This window comes from Periplaneta americana, chromosome 10 (genome assembly GCF_040183065.1).
Source record: "Periplaneta americana isolate PAMFEO1 chromosome 10, P.americana_PAMFEO1_priV1, whole genome shotgun sequence".
Classification (NCBI taxonomy): domain Eukaryota; kingdom Metazoa; phylum Arthropoda; class Insecta; order Blattodea; family Blattidae; genus Periplaneta; species Periplaneta americana.
Genome location: NC_091126.1, coordinates 50,753,620 through 50,775,038, shown reverse-complemented (window position 1 = coordinate 50,775,038; position 21,419 = coordinate 50,753,620). Strand labels below are relative to the sequence as shown.

At 34.7% G+C, this 21,419-nt stretch overlaps 1 protein-coding gene across 45 annotated transcripts in view; it reads left to right on the top strand.

Annotated features, from left to right (window-relative positions):
* Window positions 1-21,419, top strand: part of bt (projectin protein bent) — a 408,836-nt gene that overhangs the window by 343,982 nt on the left and 43,435 nt on the right. For all 45 annotated transcript variants that reach the window (XM_069837452.1, XM_069837423.1, XM_069837454.1 and 42 more), the window contains 11 exons: window positions 1,903-2,032; window positions 2,113-2,270; window positions 2,589-2,826; window positions 3,381-3,677; window positions 4,999-5,193; window positions 5,288-5,475; window positions 9,672-9,947; window positions 10,402-10,677; window positions 10,891-11,038; window positions 18,111-18,297; window positions 19,562-19,677. In XM_069837452.1, the coding sequence (XP_069693553.1) occupies window positions 1,903-2,032; window positions 2,113-2,270; window positions 2,589-2,826; window positions 3,381-3,677; window positions 4,999-5,193; window positions 5,288-5,475; window positions 9,672-9,947; window positions 10,402-10,677; window positions 10,891-11,038; window positions 18,111-18,297; window positions 19,562-19,677 (2,209 nt within the window). The remainder of the gene's footprint in view (window positions 1-1,902; window positions 2,033-2,112; window positions 2,271-2,588; window positions 2,827-3,380; window positions 3,678-4,998; window positions 5,194-5,287; window positions 5,476-9,671; window positions 9,948-10,401; window positions 10,678-10,890; window positions 11,039-18,110; window positions 18,298-19,561; window positions 19,678-21,419) is intronic.

Sequence of the window (21,419 nt, the reverse complement as noted above, 5' to 3'; positions counted from 1 at the left end):
TTGGGATAAATCTATACTTAAATATTTCACGTGAATAAGGAATGCGTTGCATCTTCCATCAGTCGTCAGTTTCCTGGGCACATCATAGTGGTATTACGATTATGTCCATCTGTTTATTTTGTATGTAATAGTTAAGGGAGAAGTGGTGGAATGACGGAATTGGAAACGAGAGTAGTTTCCCGCCAAACACCTTGGTTTTCCACCACAAATTCCATTTTGGCACACCAGGATTTAAACATGGGTTTTCAGCATTCAAAGCCAATACTATAGCTGCGTCGCTGTTATTTCCAGCAGCCAATCAGTTGCAGCTTGGTTACATTTAAACGTGGCATCTTGGCGTTGGTCGCTATGACGTTATGCACTTCTACTGCTGCCACATTTAGTAAACAGCTATTAATTAATAAACTGTCCTGCTCGACGGAAAGCAAGGTATAGAATGTGCAACAATGCGGCCAGTTTAAGACATGAACAAAGAGAAGGAGCTCTGCCAGAAATAACAGCAACGTGGCTACAGCAGTTAGGGTAACATTGCGGTACCAATATGGCGTAAATATAGCAAACATTGGGAGCCTGTACAAACTTAATCAGATGATATTTTCTCACAAGGAAGAAAAGGATTGTGTTTACAGTTCCTATGGGATTTGTGGTAGAAAAATATTTGTTGAGCAGAATTTTTCCAATTACTTAGTTTCCCTTGCTAGCCTCTGCCATTTCATAGTCATCTTCATTGTTTTATCATCCCATTGAAACAGAATAGCTCCTATAATTAGAAATTGTCACTGAATAAAATGTAGGGAAATGTATTGAATTTGAAGGTGATGCGCTACTGAGTTTTTTAATTTCTACAATCTTCATCATATCTTCTTGAAAATTCTACATTAGTTAAATATTGCTAAAACACATGTGCACAATTTTTTTTCAAAATTTTACGTTGAAAAATATGGCCAGAAAAAAAATTATTTCAAAATTATTTCATTATTATTTTTAGTAAACATTTATTTAGGCCTCACATAAAGATAATGAATTGTGTAAAAGTGTAAAATGAAGCTAAGGCTCCCTATAATGAAGTGCTGCATTAGTTTTCCCTGGTAATAATATTTCATTAGTAAAATGAATAACTTTGATCATTTGATTTTTTTAGGGGGGAGGGGGGCTTTTCAACTTCACTGCCCAACATAAAAGTCACAACTTTCTCAATAATAATCATATGTATAAATGAATACAGCATTTCATGCACTGACCTGTATTAATGTGTGTGCAAAGTATCATCACTCTAGTTGTAGCCATTCAGTAGGCATCTTATTTGTAGTAAAATCATTCTAATGTTTATAATATGAATTCTAAACTACTTATATGGAATAAACTGCATTTCTAACTTAGAATAGAGATATCGCGATGAAATTTTTACTAAAGTAGTCCTCAAGAAACTGTAGATTTTTGGCACCGTGTTTTAAAAATTTATAAAATGACAAGAATTAAGCAAAACTCATTAGCGCCTCCTCTTAAAAGTAGGCCTGTTGTAGATTTTAGCTCCAGTATGAGATCAAGCTAATATAAATCCATCATCTTAAATGCTATTGTCGAATTAAATGGACAAGACAATACCAGAGTAGGCTAATCCTGAAATCACATTTTCTGTTGCAATAGGCTAATTATTTATTGCAGTGTTGATTTTTTAATATGAAATAGTATTTGCATGTACAACATGGTTGTATGTACACCCAAATTAATATTATCTTCTTAAATTTATAAATTAAATAGCCCTGTTATATATGATGTTGAATGGTTCTTCATAATTCTGTATATGGAAATTATGTACATACACTATAGTTCAGTGGTCGTTAACATTGAAGAGATTGTGAAATTGATAAAGTATTCTTAGGAATGAAATATATTTTTCAGCATCTGGAATATTATGATGACCACGTACAAGAAGGTCATCAGTATGAGTACCGAGTAACAGCCATCAATGCTGCTGGTCATGGAAAACCAAGTGACACATCAACAGCAATCACAGCTAAGCCCATGAGAGGTATAGATATTTCTGAAATGCTAGTTCATTGGTAAAATTGAAACCATCCTTGCAGGAAATTAATTTTATTTTCTTTGTAGAAAAACCAAAACTCTACCTGGATGGACTCATTGGTAAGAAAATTAAAGTACGTGCTGGAGAACCAATCAATATCCAGATTCCTTTGTCTGGAGCTCCTATCCCTGTTGTTGAATGGACTAAGAACTCCATCAAGCTTCCAGAAATCAGCAGGATTACGGTAAGTAGGCCTACATATTAATTTCGAAATAATTTACTATATACTGTCACATTTTCTTTCTGTACTCTTTAATGTAATACCATATTATTAGAAGTCCAGGATTAGTAGTATTGTTAACAATATGATACTCCACGTGTGTTGCATGCAATTTCAAACATCTTTTGTTTTCGGAAGCTAGGTTTGCAATTATTTATAGAATTAAAGATAAGTTTTGCAACATGATAAACACAGTAAACTTGTTGTAGCTAAATATTTGCGACAGAAATTGAGCGCCTCCTACAACTGAGGGTTGATTAATAATTGTGGTGTCTTTTCCAGGCTGAAACAACTAGTGACAATACTAGTTTGCGTATTGATACATCCACCAGACAAGACTCAGGAAAATATACTATTACAGCAAAGAATGACTACGGTAAAGATTCAGCAGACATTGAAGTTGTGGTGGTTGACAAGCCTGGAATGCCCAAAGGACCTCTGTCGTACACAAACACTACCCAAGACAGCGTGTCCCTGTCATGGAATCCACCAACGGATGATGGTGGTGGAGACATTACAGGTATGATAAAGAAATGACTTCCTGATTCTAGACATGGACAGTAAGCTAAGCTACAGCTTACCTGCCTATTTGTAATAGTCAATTGAAAAGTTTGACACTTAGTTACACCTGTTAGCACAGGTGGTAAGTCTTCGACATGATCGTGTATGCTAATTAATATTATCATTAGTTACACAAATTGAGATCACAAAAGTTTCATTACCGGTACACTAATTTCTTAGATAATTTATTGATTAGTCTCAAATGTTCTTGTACTCCTCTCCCTATTTCACTTCCTTCAGACATTTCTTCTCCTATCCTGACTTTGACTCGTTGTTTCATAAAAAGGTTACTGAATAGTCTTCTCTCTTTCCAATCTACACCAATTTTCTTCTGGATCCCATCAGGTTATTCCAATTCACTCTGTCAAAGCCTTTTCTAGATCCACAAATACTATGTTACACTCTACTGTCACAGGAGGTTTCATAACGTCAATGCCAATATATTCATAAATGACAAATAATATTAGTCAACTTATTTAGTAATTTGATTGCTAATGTATTTATTTCTTTCAGGTTATGTTGTTGAGATGACGGAATATGGTTCTGACAGTTGGAGAGCTGTGCCTGGCTTCTGTCCAAAGACTTCTTTCACTGTGAAAGGTCTACATGAAGGAAAACGTTACATATTCAGAGTTCGTGCAGAAAACATTTATGGCTTGTCAGAGCCATTGGAAGGCAAGCCTGTTGTAGCAAAGAGTCCATTCGATCCCCCAGATGCTCCAAGCACTCCAGACATTACAGGTTACAGTCCTAACACTTGCAGTTTGCAGTGGAATCCTCCAGCATCAACAGGAGGGAAACCTATCACAGGTAACTTATTCATACTGTTTATTCCATATGTTAAAATGATTTAAAAGCTTTGTACCCCATTATAGAATTTGATCTTGTATGTAAGTGCTACAAATGTATAAATGTCAATCTTGAAAGAAATTTTGAGTATTTGATTGCAATATTTAACATTACAGCGTAGTTTGTACCAGAGAGTTGTATTATGTTATGCCCTGTAGAGAAGTATTTCCAACATTCTGAAATTCTTTATTGATCACATTATCAATTACAGTTGACTATTGTTATTGCTACCTACTTGTTAAATCAATAAAATGGTTCGAAATGTTGCGATGTTTCTCTCAATTTCAGGCCACAAAAATCCAAAATGATATCTTTTCTTCCGTACTGAATGTAATCAAATGATTATCTTTCTTACCATTACATCTGGCATCATGTTTTGTGGAATAGTTGGAAGAATGAAATTCTTTAGGACGATTGCCTGGAATATTACGTCCTTAATTTGTGGCATATGAAAACCGTAATTCCTGAATGATACAATCGATTTTATCATTGTGTCGAAATTCATATCCGCTAGGCATGGCTTGCTATCAGTCTACCATTGTATGTAACGAATTTCGCGGAAAATCAGAACCTGAAAACAGTGGTGAAGAATTGGTAATCTTTATTGATAGCAGGTTTCATTGATGAAGAAATTTAAAAACTCGTATCATGCTACGGCAAATTTATTTATTGAGTGCGCCCCTGCTCATACCTATAACAGTTTTAACTCTTTGACTAGGGAGAAATTCGTGAAAAAAATAATTTGCGAAATTTTAGTGTCCCTAGTTATAGTTCAAGACAATGACAATTAAAGTTAATGTATGCCGTATATCTTTCATAAATGTCACCACTAACGTCACAGCTAGCAGTATTCCAATTATATCATTTTCAACCAATGTTTTACGACATATAATCGTACAAACTTACATTTTGACAACTGGCTTCCTAGTGTTTGACTTTGAAAGATTATGCATGCATAAATCTATCTTGTATTCTTGATCATCAATAATATTCTATCAGTACACCCTACCTCATTATCTCCTGGCCTAGTTGCCTCATAAGTGGTACTATGTTGTTATCACTTGGGAGGTTCAGACCTGTCTTTGGACAGTTGACTAAACAAAACAGTCCGCATATAATGATATAGTTTTGTATTTTCCATTTAATTAAATATTTACTTACTTTTGCTATATATATGTATATATATATATATATATATATATATATATATATATATATATATATATTGAACTTATTTATTATTTATAAATCAGTTTTATCACGCGAACATATTGTTTTGCAGGCTATTATGTGGAGAAGCGTGAGCGTGGAGGTGAATGGATTAAAGTTAACAACTATCCAACACCAAACACGAGCTTCACTGTACAAGATCTACGAGAAGGTTCTCGTTATGAATTCCGTGTTATTGCGGTTAATGAAGCTGGTCCTGGAAAGCCCAGCAAGCCCACTGAGCCAATCACTGCTGAGGCACAGCGCTGTGAGTAGCCTGAGCTTGATTTGTTTCATTATGCATATTGAAGTAAGACATCGTGTTGTGTATATCACAAATGTAATTCGATTTTCTTTCACAGTGAGACCTGATGCACCTGAGCCTCCCAAGGCCGACCGCATAACAAGAGATAGTGTGACCCTCTCGTGGAGGCCTCCTCGCAATGATGGTGGATCCAAGATCAAGGGCTACATCATTCAGAAGAAGGGCAAGGGAGATGATGACTGGTCTGATGTCAATGGCACGCCTGTTCCTGTAAACGTTTTCAAGGTAAGATCCCAATCATTGTGTCTGTATACAGTAGCGTGCAAATTAATCCGAACAACGTAATTACTTATGCAAAAACACTCAAACGGGATAAAAAAAGAATCTAAGACATACCTCAGTAATCTATGTGGCCTCCCTTGTTCCTAATAACAGCTCTGAGACGATTTGGCATGGATTCCACTAATTTCCCACAAATATTCTTCATCGCGAAACCATACACCAATGAGAGCAGAAATCATCTTCTCCTTTGCAGAACAATCCATTTTTTGCATTCTTCTTTTGCAAATTCACCACAAGTTCTCAATGGGGTTGATGTCGGGTGAGTTGCCTGGCCAGGGGAGTACCTGAATATTCTTCTTGTTGAAGAATTCTGTAGTTTTTCGAGACGTATGGCATGGTGCCAGGTCTTGTTGGGACACACCTCTGCCATCCGGAAATGATTTTTGCAGCTGGGGTACGATTCTGGTTTCCAATAAGTGAATATATTTGTCAGAATTCATCATTCCCTTGATAGGTATTAATGCTCCAGGCCCTTCATGTGTAAAACAACCCCAAAACATTACTTTAGGGGGGTATTTGGGTGCTTGTTGGAGATGAGCTGCTGTTACTTTTCCGGATCCTTTCCGTACGTAAGAAACACGGTGGCTGTGGACCTCGAAATGAGACTCATCGGAAAAAAGTACATTCTTCCAGTCATTCAGTGTTGATGTAATTTTTCCCACATTAAGCGTTTTTTGCACATAACAGGGGTTAGCAGTTGCTTCTTAATAGGCTTACGAGCCCTTCGTCCAGCTTCCAAAAGCCTACACCGCACTGTTGTGACGTGAATATTCGCCCCAGTGGTAGCCATTAACTCGCAGGTTAAGTCGACAGCAGTTAGTCTAGGATTTAATTTACTTTACTTGTCTATACTATATTTTACTAATTTCGACACAAGCTTTGGTTGAGAAGTTGCTCGTTCCAAAATTTGGTTTGTGTAATTTTTATCTAAGTGTGTCTATATATACCGGTATTTATGTTGGTATCCTGAAACAATTTTCTTCCCTTACTCAATTAAACGATCATCTGCAGGTGAAGTCTTCCTTTTCCGGCCACAGTTTCCTTTTTTCTGGCATGTGATGGATCCAGTCTCCCTGTATCGTTTTATGATCGAATTAACAGTAGCCAAACCGATGTGACATTCTGCAGCAATTTGCCTCTGTGTCATAGAAGAATGCTCTGCTAATGTTATAATTTTAGACCGTTTTCGTGGAGTTGTATCCATTTGTGAAGACGACAGAATGTACACAGGATTGCAGTATTAAGTCTTCAACACAACTGAAATGCTTATAAGTACAAAACGACAGGCAAAATGTCACATATTATAAAAAAAATAATAATGACAGACCTTCAACAATGGAATTACACGTACTACAGATGTCAATCAAAGCGGTATGAGCAGCTGTGAGGCCAACAATGACAGAAAATGTAAAAATATGTCGTGTTCGGATTAATTTGCACGCTACTGTATGTAAGTTATCTGTATGCTGGATGATTAACGAAGAAAGATCATAACTTTAGAATACGAATTTGAAACCTTTTCGAGTAAAAAAAATGTTCATATGAAGGTGGTGTCAATTTCCAGCAGTTACAGAACATAAGCTGTTTAATTTACAGAAATAGCTACACTTTCACAGCTCTAAATCACCTTTGGAGGTTGATAGCCAGAAAATTTACAGTTTATGTTCACAACTGTATATGTGCCTAATGTTATTGCAGTCAAAGTTCATGCTTTCAGTATATTTTCAAATGTATGTACTGATACACTTTTTCCTCTAGCTTGTAAATTGAGTGCGTAGCTTAAAACATCTCTTCATGATTGTCCTTTCTGCATTCTGAAGCATCAGAAATCCGATAAAGTAATGCATGTCTTGTTTCCACTTTTGTCTGATAGACCAGATCTTTCATCCAGCTCCACAGACAAAATCTATGGGACTTAGATCTGGAGACCTGGGTGGCCAATTTTGTGGACTATCACGACCACCGCAATTCACGTTGAAACACTCGTTCGGATATATTCGAACTGTGCGGAAAAAAAATGAGAAGAACCGTCATGTTTGAAGTACATACCACCTCATGTTTCTAAACCAACGTTTTCCAAAAGTTGCTGCAATTTGTTCCACAAAAATTGTAGGTAAATCTATCTTAATAAGACGATCTTCCAAAATAAATGCGCCAATCAGTTTGCTACACACCACACCACACCACACCACACCACACCACAAATTCACGATAAATCAATTTAAGTGTATCCACATGTGAATTTCCCTGTGTGCATGTGTGTGTGTTTTTTTTTATACGTAATTGAGCTAACTATTAGATCTGAACTTCTTGGGTCGAATTCCAGCTGAAGGTGATGCAGTGTAAGGATGATAAATATCCATTTCGTGACTTTTCGTGGATGGAAAGAAATGCAGGGGAATTTAATGTAGTTTATGATATATGAAAGCATTGTTTCTGAATGAGAGAGCAAGTCAAAATTTACCAGAGATTACTTATATTATTACCTAATGTAATGGATTCCGTCTTTCATATGTCCTTCCACTAACGATTTCCTCATGTTTCCTACGAGAACACTCCCCATTTAACTTCTTAGCAGAGTTATTGAGAAGTAATGACGGATTGTTTATGGATTACTGGTATTAAAATTATTCATTACACTTTGGAAATGATGTATTTTGAAGATATGTTTCAAATGTGTGTAGAAATTATTCAGTTTCTTTAACATTGAGGAATAAAATCAAAATCAGATTGTAGTTCCTGCCCTCTTCTTAAGTAATCAGCTAGATTAATGTCTAGAAATTAGCTCTTTTTATCTCTGTCTACCTGTCTTCTTCTCTATCGTCTTTACCTTTGTCATGTATATTGAATGAATACTTTCTTCGATGACAAGTTAGAGATTTACTCATAAATTTTATCGCAGTACTAACATCTGGAAATTTTTAAGAATTTTGAAATGTTATCTTGTGTAGCAGTTAAAGTAATAAAAATGACTTCAACAGGGCCATTCAATTACTAAAATTGCAGAACATAATTTTAGTTTTTTTTATTATTATATTAAGTTACAATCTTATGAAACCGATGAACATTCTCACATCTTGTCTTTCACCAAAGACACCAAGATTTGTGTATTCAGTACCAGCAGAGAACAATAAATTATATTTTAAGGACAATAAGTGTCTGTGGAAAAAAATAAATGTGAGTCCCTTGTAGATTTACGTCATGCAAAAGAAACCTTTCTCGAAATGAGAGAGCCCCAGGCAAAATTTACTAGCTATTCCACGTCAAAATTCTACTCTGGAGATAGTGAAATGAGCTATTATGTGGATTTTTATTTGTTTCTCCTTCCGCCTATAATCTATTTATTAATCCATTCATCGGTTTAACTTACCAATTTTACAGTCGGCATTAATGACAGTTAGGAATGTCAGTTATACATGCCCGACAACTTTACCACAGCAAAATCTCACTGGTAGGCTACTCATTTCTGTTTGAGGCTGAGTAAACCCCAGGGCCATAGCTCGGCCGTGACTCCATTGGAAATCAAACCCCTGATCTTATGACTTTGCAGCATTGTTTTAACCGCTACACTATCGCATACCCCAATTAACAAATATTCTCACTCTAAGGATAACTAAAATGTACAATGGTTGAGTTGTTTGGACTTTTTCCATTGCTAATTTTAAAAAATTGTAACACACCGTTTCGAAGATTGGCGCTCTCTTCGTCGTCAGGTGAAAAACCTATTGTGGGGATCTGAACCTACTGAATCCAGTCAGACAGACTAGCTGTTTGTAACGATCCCCACAGTAGATTTTCACCTGACGATGAAGAGAGAGCCAATGTTTGAAATGTTGTGTTACAATTTTTGAAAATTAGCAATGAAAAAATCCAAACAACTCAACCATTGAACAATTCACCTTTGCTCTCCGCTCCTTCATTCAGATCAACTAAAATGTAATTAGTAGTAAGGCAGTGTTGCATTTCTCTGTGTATCCTACATGATAGACCCATTACGTGGATGCTAAATGTAATTGGTTACTAATCAACACTTGTTATATTTTAGTACAGCTGCCTGTCGTTATCATAACTTTTCATTTAATATTACTTAAGCAGAGCAACTCATAAGATATTCTTACAAATGTTGCTTCTGTTGACAGGTGCCCAACCTCAAAGAAGGTGATGAATATCAGTTCCGAGTGATAGCAGTGAATGATGTGGGTCCTTCAGATCCTAGTAGACCCAGCAGCAGCATTCTTATTGAAGAACAACCCAACAAGCCGTGTATGGATCTCGGAGGCGTCCGTGATATCACAGTTCGTGCAGGAGAAGATTTCTCTATTCATGTTCCATATGTTGCATTCCCAAAACCCACACTTACGTGGTTCAACAACGATACTCTTTTGGATGAATCTGACAGCAGGGTGCACCAGCAGGTGAGCTAACATTTGTTAAAAACGTAGTAATTATTTATTGTTGCACAATAATTTGTCTTACAACATTAATGGCTCTTTTTCTTCAAAATGGTAACTAATTAGAACCGAAATATTTGTTTTTATTTATCTAAAATTGTGATCATTTGTCTCAATGTTCATATCATTTTATTGAAGGTTAAATCATGAAATTTAATGATAGCAACAAATCACGGGTCTTACATCAGTGGTACAAAGATTTTTCTTACCTGCCTGTACATTAGACTATTACAAGTCAATCTGTTCTTGACCAACTTAAAAACTGTTGTCAGAATAATGGCTTAACATTCCATTATATATGATCAGAAAATTAATAACTTTCTGAACAAGAACTGAGTTACTTTGAGGTTTTACTTATCTGTTCTGCTAAGCAGAAATGCATATAAATTACCATTTGCTGCTTTCCATCTATTCACAGTTGGCTGATGACTATGCCAGTATTGTAGTGAAGAATTCCAAGAGATCCGACACAGGCCAGTATCGTCTACAGCTGAAGAATCAGTCAGGCTTTGACACTGCCACCATCAATGTGCGAGTATTGGATCGCCCAAGTCCGCCTGAGAACTTGAGAGCAGATGAGTTTGCTGGAGATGCTCTCACTCTCTTCTGGAACCCACCAAAAGACAACGGAGGTGCAGATATTACAAATTATGTTGTGGAAAAGAAGGAACCACGATCTACAACATGGCAGAAGGTACGATTTTATTTTGCATCATAAAGTGTATTAAAAACTACAAAATTCTTATTTCCAATTATAATAAAATTGTAAATTACATTCAACAGAGAAGTTCTTTCATATTCTTGTACATGTGATGCTCCAATATTTATTTTCTTCCTCGAGGTGGAAACAATACAACAAAAATTAAACCAGTGAATGTAGTTTTACAAAGGAATTAATATTCTACAGGTGAGCAGCTATGTAACTACTCCATTCTGCCGCATCCGAAACTTGGTGATTGGTCGAGAATATGAGTTCCGTGTGATGGCTGAAAATCAGTATGGCACATCCGAGCCTGCAGTCATTGCAGATCCTGTTAAAGCAAGACATCCATTTGGTGTGTATTATTGATATTATTACACTTTCTGGTCTATTCTGACTTTAAAAAATATCAAAGAATTTGATTGTTTTTGTGAAAACAAAATAAATTACAATTATTTCACTTTCCTAATTAATTGAAACATGGTTACAGTTCCTAATTAATAATAATGACAAATAATATATTGACATTTAAGTACTTTCTTTCGATGTGCTCTAAATATGGAATTCTCTCCAATATTTTACACACACATTCAATCTGTGTACACCCTGCAGCATAAGTTAGAATATGACGTGCAAGAGTCTGACTCATTTAATTTATATTTATAAACTGATATGAAAAATGTATAGTCTTTAGTTTCAAACTATTGCAGTGGAGGGTGTGATGTAGCATAATAGTTAAAAAGTAAAGTTATCCACCATATATGCCTTGAAGACGGTTGGGGGATGGGGGACTGGAGATAGAGCTCTATGCTTTCTTTATCTTGACACTAGAATGGTGTGGTGTGGTCTACACCATGCTTCGACTGCCTTTTACAGCTGAGAAAGACCTGACACTCAGAATAATGGTTAGACACAGATAATATAAAGGAATGTTTCTTCTTCTTCTTCTTCTTCTTCTTCTTCTTCTTCTTCTTCTTCTTCTGGTTGTACAGTCTGATTCCAGCCTTGACAATCATAACGATGCTTTTTCAGGTTTTTCTCTCCATTGCCTTAGTGTTCCATCTTCTGACTCCCGCTTTTCTGATATACTTCTCCACCTCATCTAACCATCTTAATAGAGGTCGCCCCACTCTTTTAGTGCCATATGGTCCAGTAAGGGTTAATTTTTTACATGGATCACTGCCATCCTTTCTGCATATATGACCAAGCCATCTCAATCTTCTAGATTTGGAAATCATCAGTATCAGGTTTATAGGAGAACAGTTTAAAAATTTGTATCATTTCCATAAATCTAATTTCTGTATCTTCTGTTTTAAATTATATATTAATTTGTTGTTGTTGTTGTTGCATCATTAACCATTATATATTTATGACAAGATAGAATTTGAAGCTTAATTGTATTTAGTGTTTAAATAAAATGAGCATCACAAAGGTGGCAGCATCGTGATACATTTGGGGAGCTACGATAGGTAGCAAAATCTGGTTAAGAAAGCCAGCTATAACGGTCGGAGGATCATTGTACTAACCACTCGATACCTCCACTCTGGTTGACTCAAAATGCTTATTTTGTCTAGACTAGATAAAGTGACTGTTATTTCTGAATTAGATTGATTAATGATGATTGATGAATTAGAAGTGATTGTTTGTTCTGTGTTCTAAAGTGAAGCATATTCTTTCCTGTGAATTAGTGTTCATAGTTTCTGAGTTTTTACATAAGTATTTTCCTTCTTTCTTAATTCTTTCTCTTATAGAACTTGTGTTTGTGCGATAGCTATGCAAGATCCTAGATCTACTAGCTTGGACACTTGTGAAATGAATGATAATCTCAACACATTATGTGACATAGCATTAATAAACTGCGATTCAGAAAATATGGAGATTAGTAATCAGCCTAATACTAATAATGATAATTTTGTTTTGAACACATCTATTCTTTCCAATGACTCAACAACCAAACAAATGAAAATCAGAAAATCAACAGATGAATACACACCAGCTAAGAAAACATTAAAAACAAAGGCTGCTAAACAAATAGCAACATCAATGAAGAATCCTAAACCTATCCAAACTCACAACAAATTTCAAATACTAACTACTGCCACGCCCACAGACTGTTATAATACCATCAGTAACACTACACCCTGCGTCGGCACATCTACAACTCCATCAAATATTAATCCCGCAATATGTGCAGTTTCAAAAAACACAATTTCTCAACCCAAACCTAAGAAACCACCAATCATTTTATTGGCCAAAGTGAATTATTTTGATTTCGCAAAACAACTAAAACAATTTCTACGCGAAGAAATCAATGCACAATATTGCCCACAGGGCTTAAAAATCTTTGCTGCTAATAATGACGATTATAATGACATAGGTAATTACTTGAAAGCTAACAGTTATGAATTCTACACCTTCCCTAATGGACAAGTTAAAGTTCATAAAGTAGTTATGAAAGGTCTACCTGTAGAAACATCAAGTGATACAATTCAAAATGAACTTGTTTTGAAAAAATTTTCGGTCCAAAGTGTCAAACAAATGAAGAAAAAGATAATAGATGACATTTCTGGAGAATTAGTGTCCCTACCTATACCAGTATGGATTATCACTACATATCAAACTCCAGGAACCCCTGACATCCATACTCTAACAGGGCTTTTTAATCTGAAACTAAACATAGAAGATTATAAAAGTTTACAAGGCCCAATCCAATGTTTCAGGTGCCAAGGTTTTGGACACAAAGCTGTCACCTGTTTTGTCCAACCAAAATGTGTGAAATGCGGTAATGCACATTTTACATATAATTGTGATGCAGTCTCTGAAGCAATACCCAAATGCGCAAATAGCAATGCTCAACATACAGCTAATTTCAAGAACTGTCCAAAATTCCTAAAATATACTAAGGGAATACAAAACAAAAGAGAACAGAGCATTAATAATTTTCCTCTTAGAGACCAAGATTTCCCACGTCTTCCAAATAGGAATCCAACTCCCTACAGAAATCACAATCAGGATACGCTTAACAAACAAAGGGACAATTCATCTACAATAGAAGACTTACAAGACATCTGGAATTTTACAAAAAATATTAGGAATTATATCCAGAAGTTTAAAAGTATAATGTCAAAAATCAAATCAGAAAATAATACTTTGACAAAAATCGGAATATTAATTGAAGGTCTTATAGATATCCTTGATCTTGGAAACGGCAGTGAATAAACCTCTGAAACTAGCCTATTGGAATGCCGATGGCGTAAGAAGAGATTATGATATTCTAACTGATTTCCTTGAAGAGTTTGACATAGACATATTTTTAATTAATGAGACGCATCTAACAGCCAACCAACGTTTCACAATCCGAAATTATACAATATATCGCACAGATGGACCTCGAGGACATTATGGTGGCACTGCTATAGCTGTTAAATCAACTTTATATCACCGACATATATCTACACCTAACTTTACAAATCTTGAAGCTACATTCATAGAAATTCCAATAAACAACTCAAACTTGCAATTAGGAGCTATCTATTACTCTCCAAATCTGAAACTTCTAGACAATGATCTAGATTTGCTTCATGAAATGTCAAAAAACTACATTCATGCTGGTGATTTCAATTGTAAAAACCCAAAATGGAACTCAAGAATTATTACTCCGAGAGGAAAACAACTTGAAGCACACGCTTCCCTACATAAATATAACATAATAGCTCCTTCACAGTCAACTCACTTTCCATACAATAATCTGCATATGCCGGATGTATTAGACATTGCCCTTGTCAATACTACTATTACACCTCTGTCTGCTCTGTCTTCAAACCACAACCCAGTCATTCTAGTTCTAGATCACATTCCAGCTTCTTCTATATTAAAAAATGACAAAAGAAAAACAGTCAATTGGAAATTCTTCAGGGAACTCGTAAACTCTTCCGTGCCAGGCAATATAATCATTAAATCAAGAGAGGACTTAGATAAAGCTGTACAAATCTACACCTCCACAATTAGCAGTGCTATCAAAATCGCAAAAAATGCATACAATAAGAACCCAGACACAGCTAAGAACCTAGAAATTCAAACTCTTTGCAAACAGAAACGCTTAGCTAGGAAAAAGTGGCAAAAAACTCGAAATGAAACTGACAAAAATATCTATAACAATTTAAAAAACAAATTACACAGAAGAGCTTTTGAACTGAAAATAGATAAATTTGAAGCCGATGTCAAGGATGCTGCATCTTCAAATACTATCTGGAAAATAACAAAAAGACTTACTTCATCTACCAACATCAATAAACAGCAACCCATACATACTACAAATGGCATCAAATACAATCCACAAGATAAAGCTGAAGCAATTTCTGAATATCTAAAGGATCATTTTAGTGAACCAACTGCTGATCCGAACTATATGATCTCAAATCAAGACATGATTGACAATATTAATAGAGATTTAAAAGTTCATGATGCAAGTACTATTCCTCATACAACCCCTTCAGAAGTTAAAAAAATTATTAAGACTTTAAAATCTTCAAAATCTCCTGGACCAGACAAAATTAGTAACTTAGCTCTAAAAAATCTACCAAAGAAAGCTATATGCCATATTACTAAGTTGTTCAACTCAGCATTGAAAACTCAATATTTTCCCTCATCTTGGAAACATTCACAAATCATTACAATTCCTAAACAGAACAAGAACTCTATGTATTGTCAAAATAGAAGACCAATATGTCTTTTGAATACACATGGAAAATTATTAGAACGGATCATCCTCAAACGAATGTTGCCTTATACAGACACCATTATTCCTCCTTGGCAAACAGCTTTTCAAAAAGGAAGATCAGTAACTCATAATGTAGTCTCTCTCGTAGAAGACATAACCAAAGGCTTTAACAACAAATTCTACACAGCAGCCATCTTTTTGGACGTTTCTAAGGCATTTGATAAAGTTTGGCATTTAGGTCTGCTGTATAAACTTAATAAATTTCTGCCTCGCTCATTAACTCACCTTCTAGCTAGCTACTTAGAAAAGAGATCTTTTCAAGTCCTCATAGATGGCCAACTATCTTCCACTTATATAGCAGAAGCTGGAGTTCCACAAGGCTCTGTACTTGGTCCTATATTGTACTGTCTCTACACTTCTGACATTCCTACTACTCTCAAAACTAAAACACTTCTGTATGCTGATGACACAGTTATATATAGTGTTAAATTCAGTCCTCAATATGCTGTCTCCGCAGTTCAAAACCATGTACTTCTATTAGAAGAATGGCTTAAAGAATGGCGTATTTCTTTAAATCCTGAAAAATGTCAGTCAATAATTTTCTCCAAGTGTTTAAAAAGACCTCGTGACAAAATAAAAATATGCAATCAAGAAATTCAATACAGTGACCATGTAAAATATCTTGGTATTACTCTTGATAACAAATTGTTATGGCACAAGCACATAAAATCTGTAACAACTAAGAGCTCTCTTAGAATATCTCATCTTTACCCCCTGTTCAAATCTCCTGTCCTCAGTCTAAGAAGAAAAGTTATGCTATACAAAATTCTGATTTTACCAATTCTAACTTACGTTGCCCCGGCTTGGTGTTATATTCCAAAAACAGTGTTTCAACCTCTTCAAATTGTTCAAAATAAAGTGCTCCGAATAATACATAATTCAGACTGGTACACAACAAATGCACAAATACACTTTGATTTGGACATGACATTTCTGAAAGACTCATTACGTGAACAAGTTAAGAAGTTTTATAACAGTGCAAATTCAAGTGAAAATCCATTCATCAAGCGTCTTGGTCAATACAATGCAAATTTCTACAAGAAACACAGAACACCAAAATCCTTTTTAAGTGAATAACATGCACTTTTCCACAACCTCTGACTTCCTTAAACCTACACTAATGTCTCTGTGCCCAATTGTTTTGACAGCTGGACATAAACAATATTTGTGCATCGTTATTTGAATTTACACTAAAATACGAAAAGGCAGAAAACATATTTGTTTTGGAACTTTATCAATAAATTGCTGAATGTGAAAAAAAAAAAACAAAAAAAAAATCTGGTTGACTCTGCTTAGACATGTGGACGTGAGGCCAGCATAAATTAAGTAAGTCAATACATACACAAACATATGTCTCCTTAGTGATGAAAAGGAGACATAGTTGGTGGAGTTGTCTTGATGATCCTCCTGGCTATGTCAGATGAGCCCACTAACCAATGGCAAGTGGATCCTCCAAACAGTTTGGGGGTTGCGTGTAGTTGATATAACCGCCATAACATAAAAATATGGTGTCTACATTAAAACCGTTTTTCTATTTGCTACAGCACTCTCCTATATTGGAAAGTAAGGAAGTTAATGGCTTTATTGCCAAAAACTCAGCATTAGTTAATAACATACACGCCCAAACAAGAACTTGCCCTTTCTTTTTTTTTTTTTTTTCTTTGGTTGAATATGAAATGCGTTCATTACAATCCCATTTGCAAGAAACTTGACTTCATTTTATACATTGTATAGTTTAAGTAGAGACATGTAATTAATTTTCACAGATTTAGATAGAATACTGTATCTGTACAGATATTGTAATCGTTCGGAAAAGAAATTGTATTTACGAAAATCGACAGTTAAAAATATATTAGAATTTTATTATGAAGTTTTAAAGAAATGTCTTTCTTTCCATTTTATATCTTTCAATAGAGCAATAATTCTCGCAACGAAAATTATAAATAATTCTTTATATAATGAGTCATTTCTTTCTGTTTTTTTTTTCAGTAGATATTAACTCACACATTTCACTTCTCAGTTTATTTTGAATAATACAAAAAATGACCAAAATTTTCTGAAAATTCTTGAATTTGAGAGAGACTGTGTGTTTTTATTTAAAAGAATAATCTCTAAATCTTTTTAAAAAATTATTATATTTCTTGTCCATCATTCCTAGAAAAATTTACTCATTAGACACTGAATGCCAACAAAATCTGACCAGTAGTTTGGAGACATTGTTGTACAAAACAGACAGATGGCATGTCCAAAACAAAACCACTTTCTCAATGTCCAGGGATACTGAAAACGTGTATTTTCGCGAAAATTTCGAAATCGATTTTTTCAGCGACAGAATATTTACTCTTTATAATTTGCATAATGAGAAAGTAAAAATAGAATATACACAATATTCACTTTTAGGTTCTGGTTAGAAGCTCAAATGTAAGTGGTATTACCACACCCTTCATATGTTATGCAATATTTTCCGAGACAAACTATTCCTTTTCTCTTTTGTCTATACTATATTTCACTAATTTCGACACATAAGCTTTGGTTGAGAAGTTGCTCGTTCCAAAATTTGGTTTGTGTAATTTTTATGTAAGTGTTTCTATATATACTGGTATTTATGTTGGTATCCTGAAACAATTTTCTTCCCTTACTCAATTAGATCCACCTGGACCTCCTGGTGTGCCACGAGGTGTTGAGACTACAGAAGATTCTATCACTATCTCCTGGACTAAGCCACGCCATGATGGTGGTTCCCCCGTTACGGGATATGTTATTGAGAAGAAGATGATTGGTGAAGACAAGTGGACAAAGGCGACACATGTCCATGTTGTTGAGCTCACATATAAGTAAGTCTTAATCTGCTGATGGATGACTGGAAACAGTCAGTATGATACAAACATCTAGAATATTTATTGAGATATAAACTTACTGATACAGTTTTAAAATTACCTACAAAACTGCATGTCATTATCTCAAATTCAGGTTGTGAATGCTTCTGATTTACTCAGATATTTTTTATGAGCTATAGATGCGTATAATTCATATTGCTTAGAGCTTCTTTATTTCATTGTAATATTATGCTTACTGAAATAATTTAATTGTTTTGTCTATACACAATAAACTATCGATTATTATTTATCTGAATTAATGAAATGGAGTTAACCGCTTTCCAAATAAACACAGATAATCCATGGGAGAATGTTAAAATCTAACTCTAATTCCAATACGTCGAGGAAATGACTTTCTCGGATCTCATTACATCATCAACAATAACTGCTGTCCTCTTTCATTGAAGTTCCATGAAAGGCCTACATCTAACTCTTTATAATTTGACTTCTTTAAACATTTATGTTTTGAAGGGCCACCATTACTATTACAGTTCAGTACAAACACCTCTATTTTTGTATTTCATTTCTTGGTATCACAAATAATTCTTACCACTAGTCTAGAACCTGCTGTCAGTTTACTAGCCGATTCTCCTTTCTCGAATTTACCAGTCACTTCATTTTTTGTTTTATTATTAGAACTACTTCGCTCAGTTTCTTAATCATGGGAAACTGCCATATCGATAATGCAATTGATAGACCTGGTGCACTTTTTTATGACAACATTAGAATCCCAGAGTTCAGGATTCAATTGTGTGAATTTCGAGTCAAGACTATGTATGTCGAAAAGCCTGAAAGTGTTGACTGACACAAAATTGTCCAAATTTTTCTCCAAGATGCTATCCAGTCCGACAGTTACTCCCTTTGAGTGGTCCTCATTGCCATAATTTTGAAGAGCTTAAGTTAAATCAATTTTGGCTTTTATGTCTGTTGATACTTATTTTTTGTCAAAGAAATTAAAGACAGCTGGCTCTTCATTGAAGTACCATAAATGAAGAGCAAGCTTCTTCAGAGCAGCGTTGGGAACTATAGAATTTGCAGTCTTGTACTGTTGGAGGATCATCAATAGTATCAGGTCATTAAAAAGCTAAGCACTTGGAAGTGCAGCTTGAAACCACGTCTTAAAATAGAATTTCACAACAAAAATACAAGTATTAATTACTGAAATTCTTACATTTCACAGTTTAGTTTTTATTTTCTACATACTAATTTATTGTATTTACAGAGTTCCAAATCTGATTGAGAATCACGAGTATGAATTCAGAGTAGCAGCCATTAATGCAGCCGGCCAGGGTCCATGGAGTTCGTCATCAGACGCAATTGTCTGCAGACCACCACCATGTAAGTTGAATTGTCTCTAAACACAATTTTTACGAGAACGATATTTGATAAGCATCATCTATACCAATAATAAATCTGTAGCCGAAATTTTTCTGGTAATTTTCGATTTTCCAAAAATAATTGGTCCTAACATATATAATTAACCGCCCTGAAACCGAAAATCGCATTTTTGAAATTGTTGTTTGTATGTCTGTCTGTCTGTCTGTCTGTCTGTTTGTTACCTTTTCACGTGACAATGACTGAACCGATTTATATGAAAATTGGAATATAAATTAAGTTCGTTGTAACTTAGAATTTAGGCTATATGGCATTCAAAATATTTTATTTAAAAGGGGGGTTATAAGGGGGCTTGAATTAAATAAACTGAAATATTTCCCTTATTATTATTTTTCATGAAAAATATTACATAACAAAAGTTTCTTTAAAAATAATTTCCGATAAGTTTTATCCCATGCAAAATTTTGATAGGACTGATCCTTAATGAGATAAATGAGTTTCAAAATTACAATAACAACGCCATCTAAGGCGGTGTAATGAAATAAAAAACAAATGACTTCGTCTATAAGGGGCCCTTGACAACAACAATCGAAAGCTATGAAACATAACCTACAAGAATATTTCTGTGTTTGTATGAAGTAATATCGGAAGCTAAATTAACCGATTTGTATAATTAATTATTAATTCACCATTGAAAAGTGTAGTTTCTCTCTATAATGTTATTGCAGTAACTTCTGAGTGAATCGAGGACAGGTAAGATTAAAAATAGCTTCTTATGCACAGAAAACTTGATAGGCATTCGTTTCCTGAATTTTCCTAAAATAATTTTTATGACCAAATGAATGGTCTCTAAATCAAAATGATCTCATTTTTATTTTTAATACAATTTAAATTAAGTAACATAATAAGCAATTATCTTTCTATCAAACACGAATGTTCCCTGGATCAAATGTCCTATTTTAATTATGTAATTATTTTATTTTTATTTCTAACGGGTGCAGCGGAGCTCACGGGTACAGCTAGTAGTTTTAATAATACGCTACTTTTTGAAGCTTACATGCAATTTACATCTCATACTGCCATTGAAAATATAATGGATTCTATAGTATTAACAAATTAATACAGGTTCAGAAAATTATTATACTCTTAAAATTTTATAAAATAATGTTGACAGACAGACACATATGAGTAATGACATACTTATCAAACTTCTTGAATTTCTGTTTCATTTTTAAATATTGCACTCATTTTATTTCATTTCACTACCTTCTAAAATATAGAACTTTTGGTTCTTTATTTTCAGTATATCTCAGTATAGGAGTACCGGTACTGTTTTCAAATTTTTAGTACTGTACGTTATTACACAGTAATAATAGTCGTGTAAGTAGTGATGGTAGTATGGTGATGACAGTGGTAGTGGTAATACAGGGTTCTTAATATATATGGCTGCTGTAGCACAGGATTTGGCTCCAGAGTGACAGGTCAGACATCAGCTGGTGAAATGCTGTTTACAATGGCGGAAGTAAAAATGGATTATGAAACCTACCTTTTCAGCTCGTATACAAGCTTGATATCATGAGAATATGTTGTTACTCACTTGTCTAAGCTCATCAACTGAAATTCTGTTCAGTATTAGCCTGGAGTACCTCTAATGTGTGTGGATTCGTGCTTAACACTGTCTTTCACACTAACCTCACAAGAAAAAGGAATAGATAAGGAAAGGAAAAGTGAAAAAAACAAAAGAA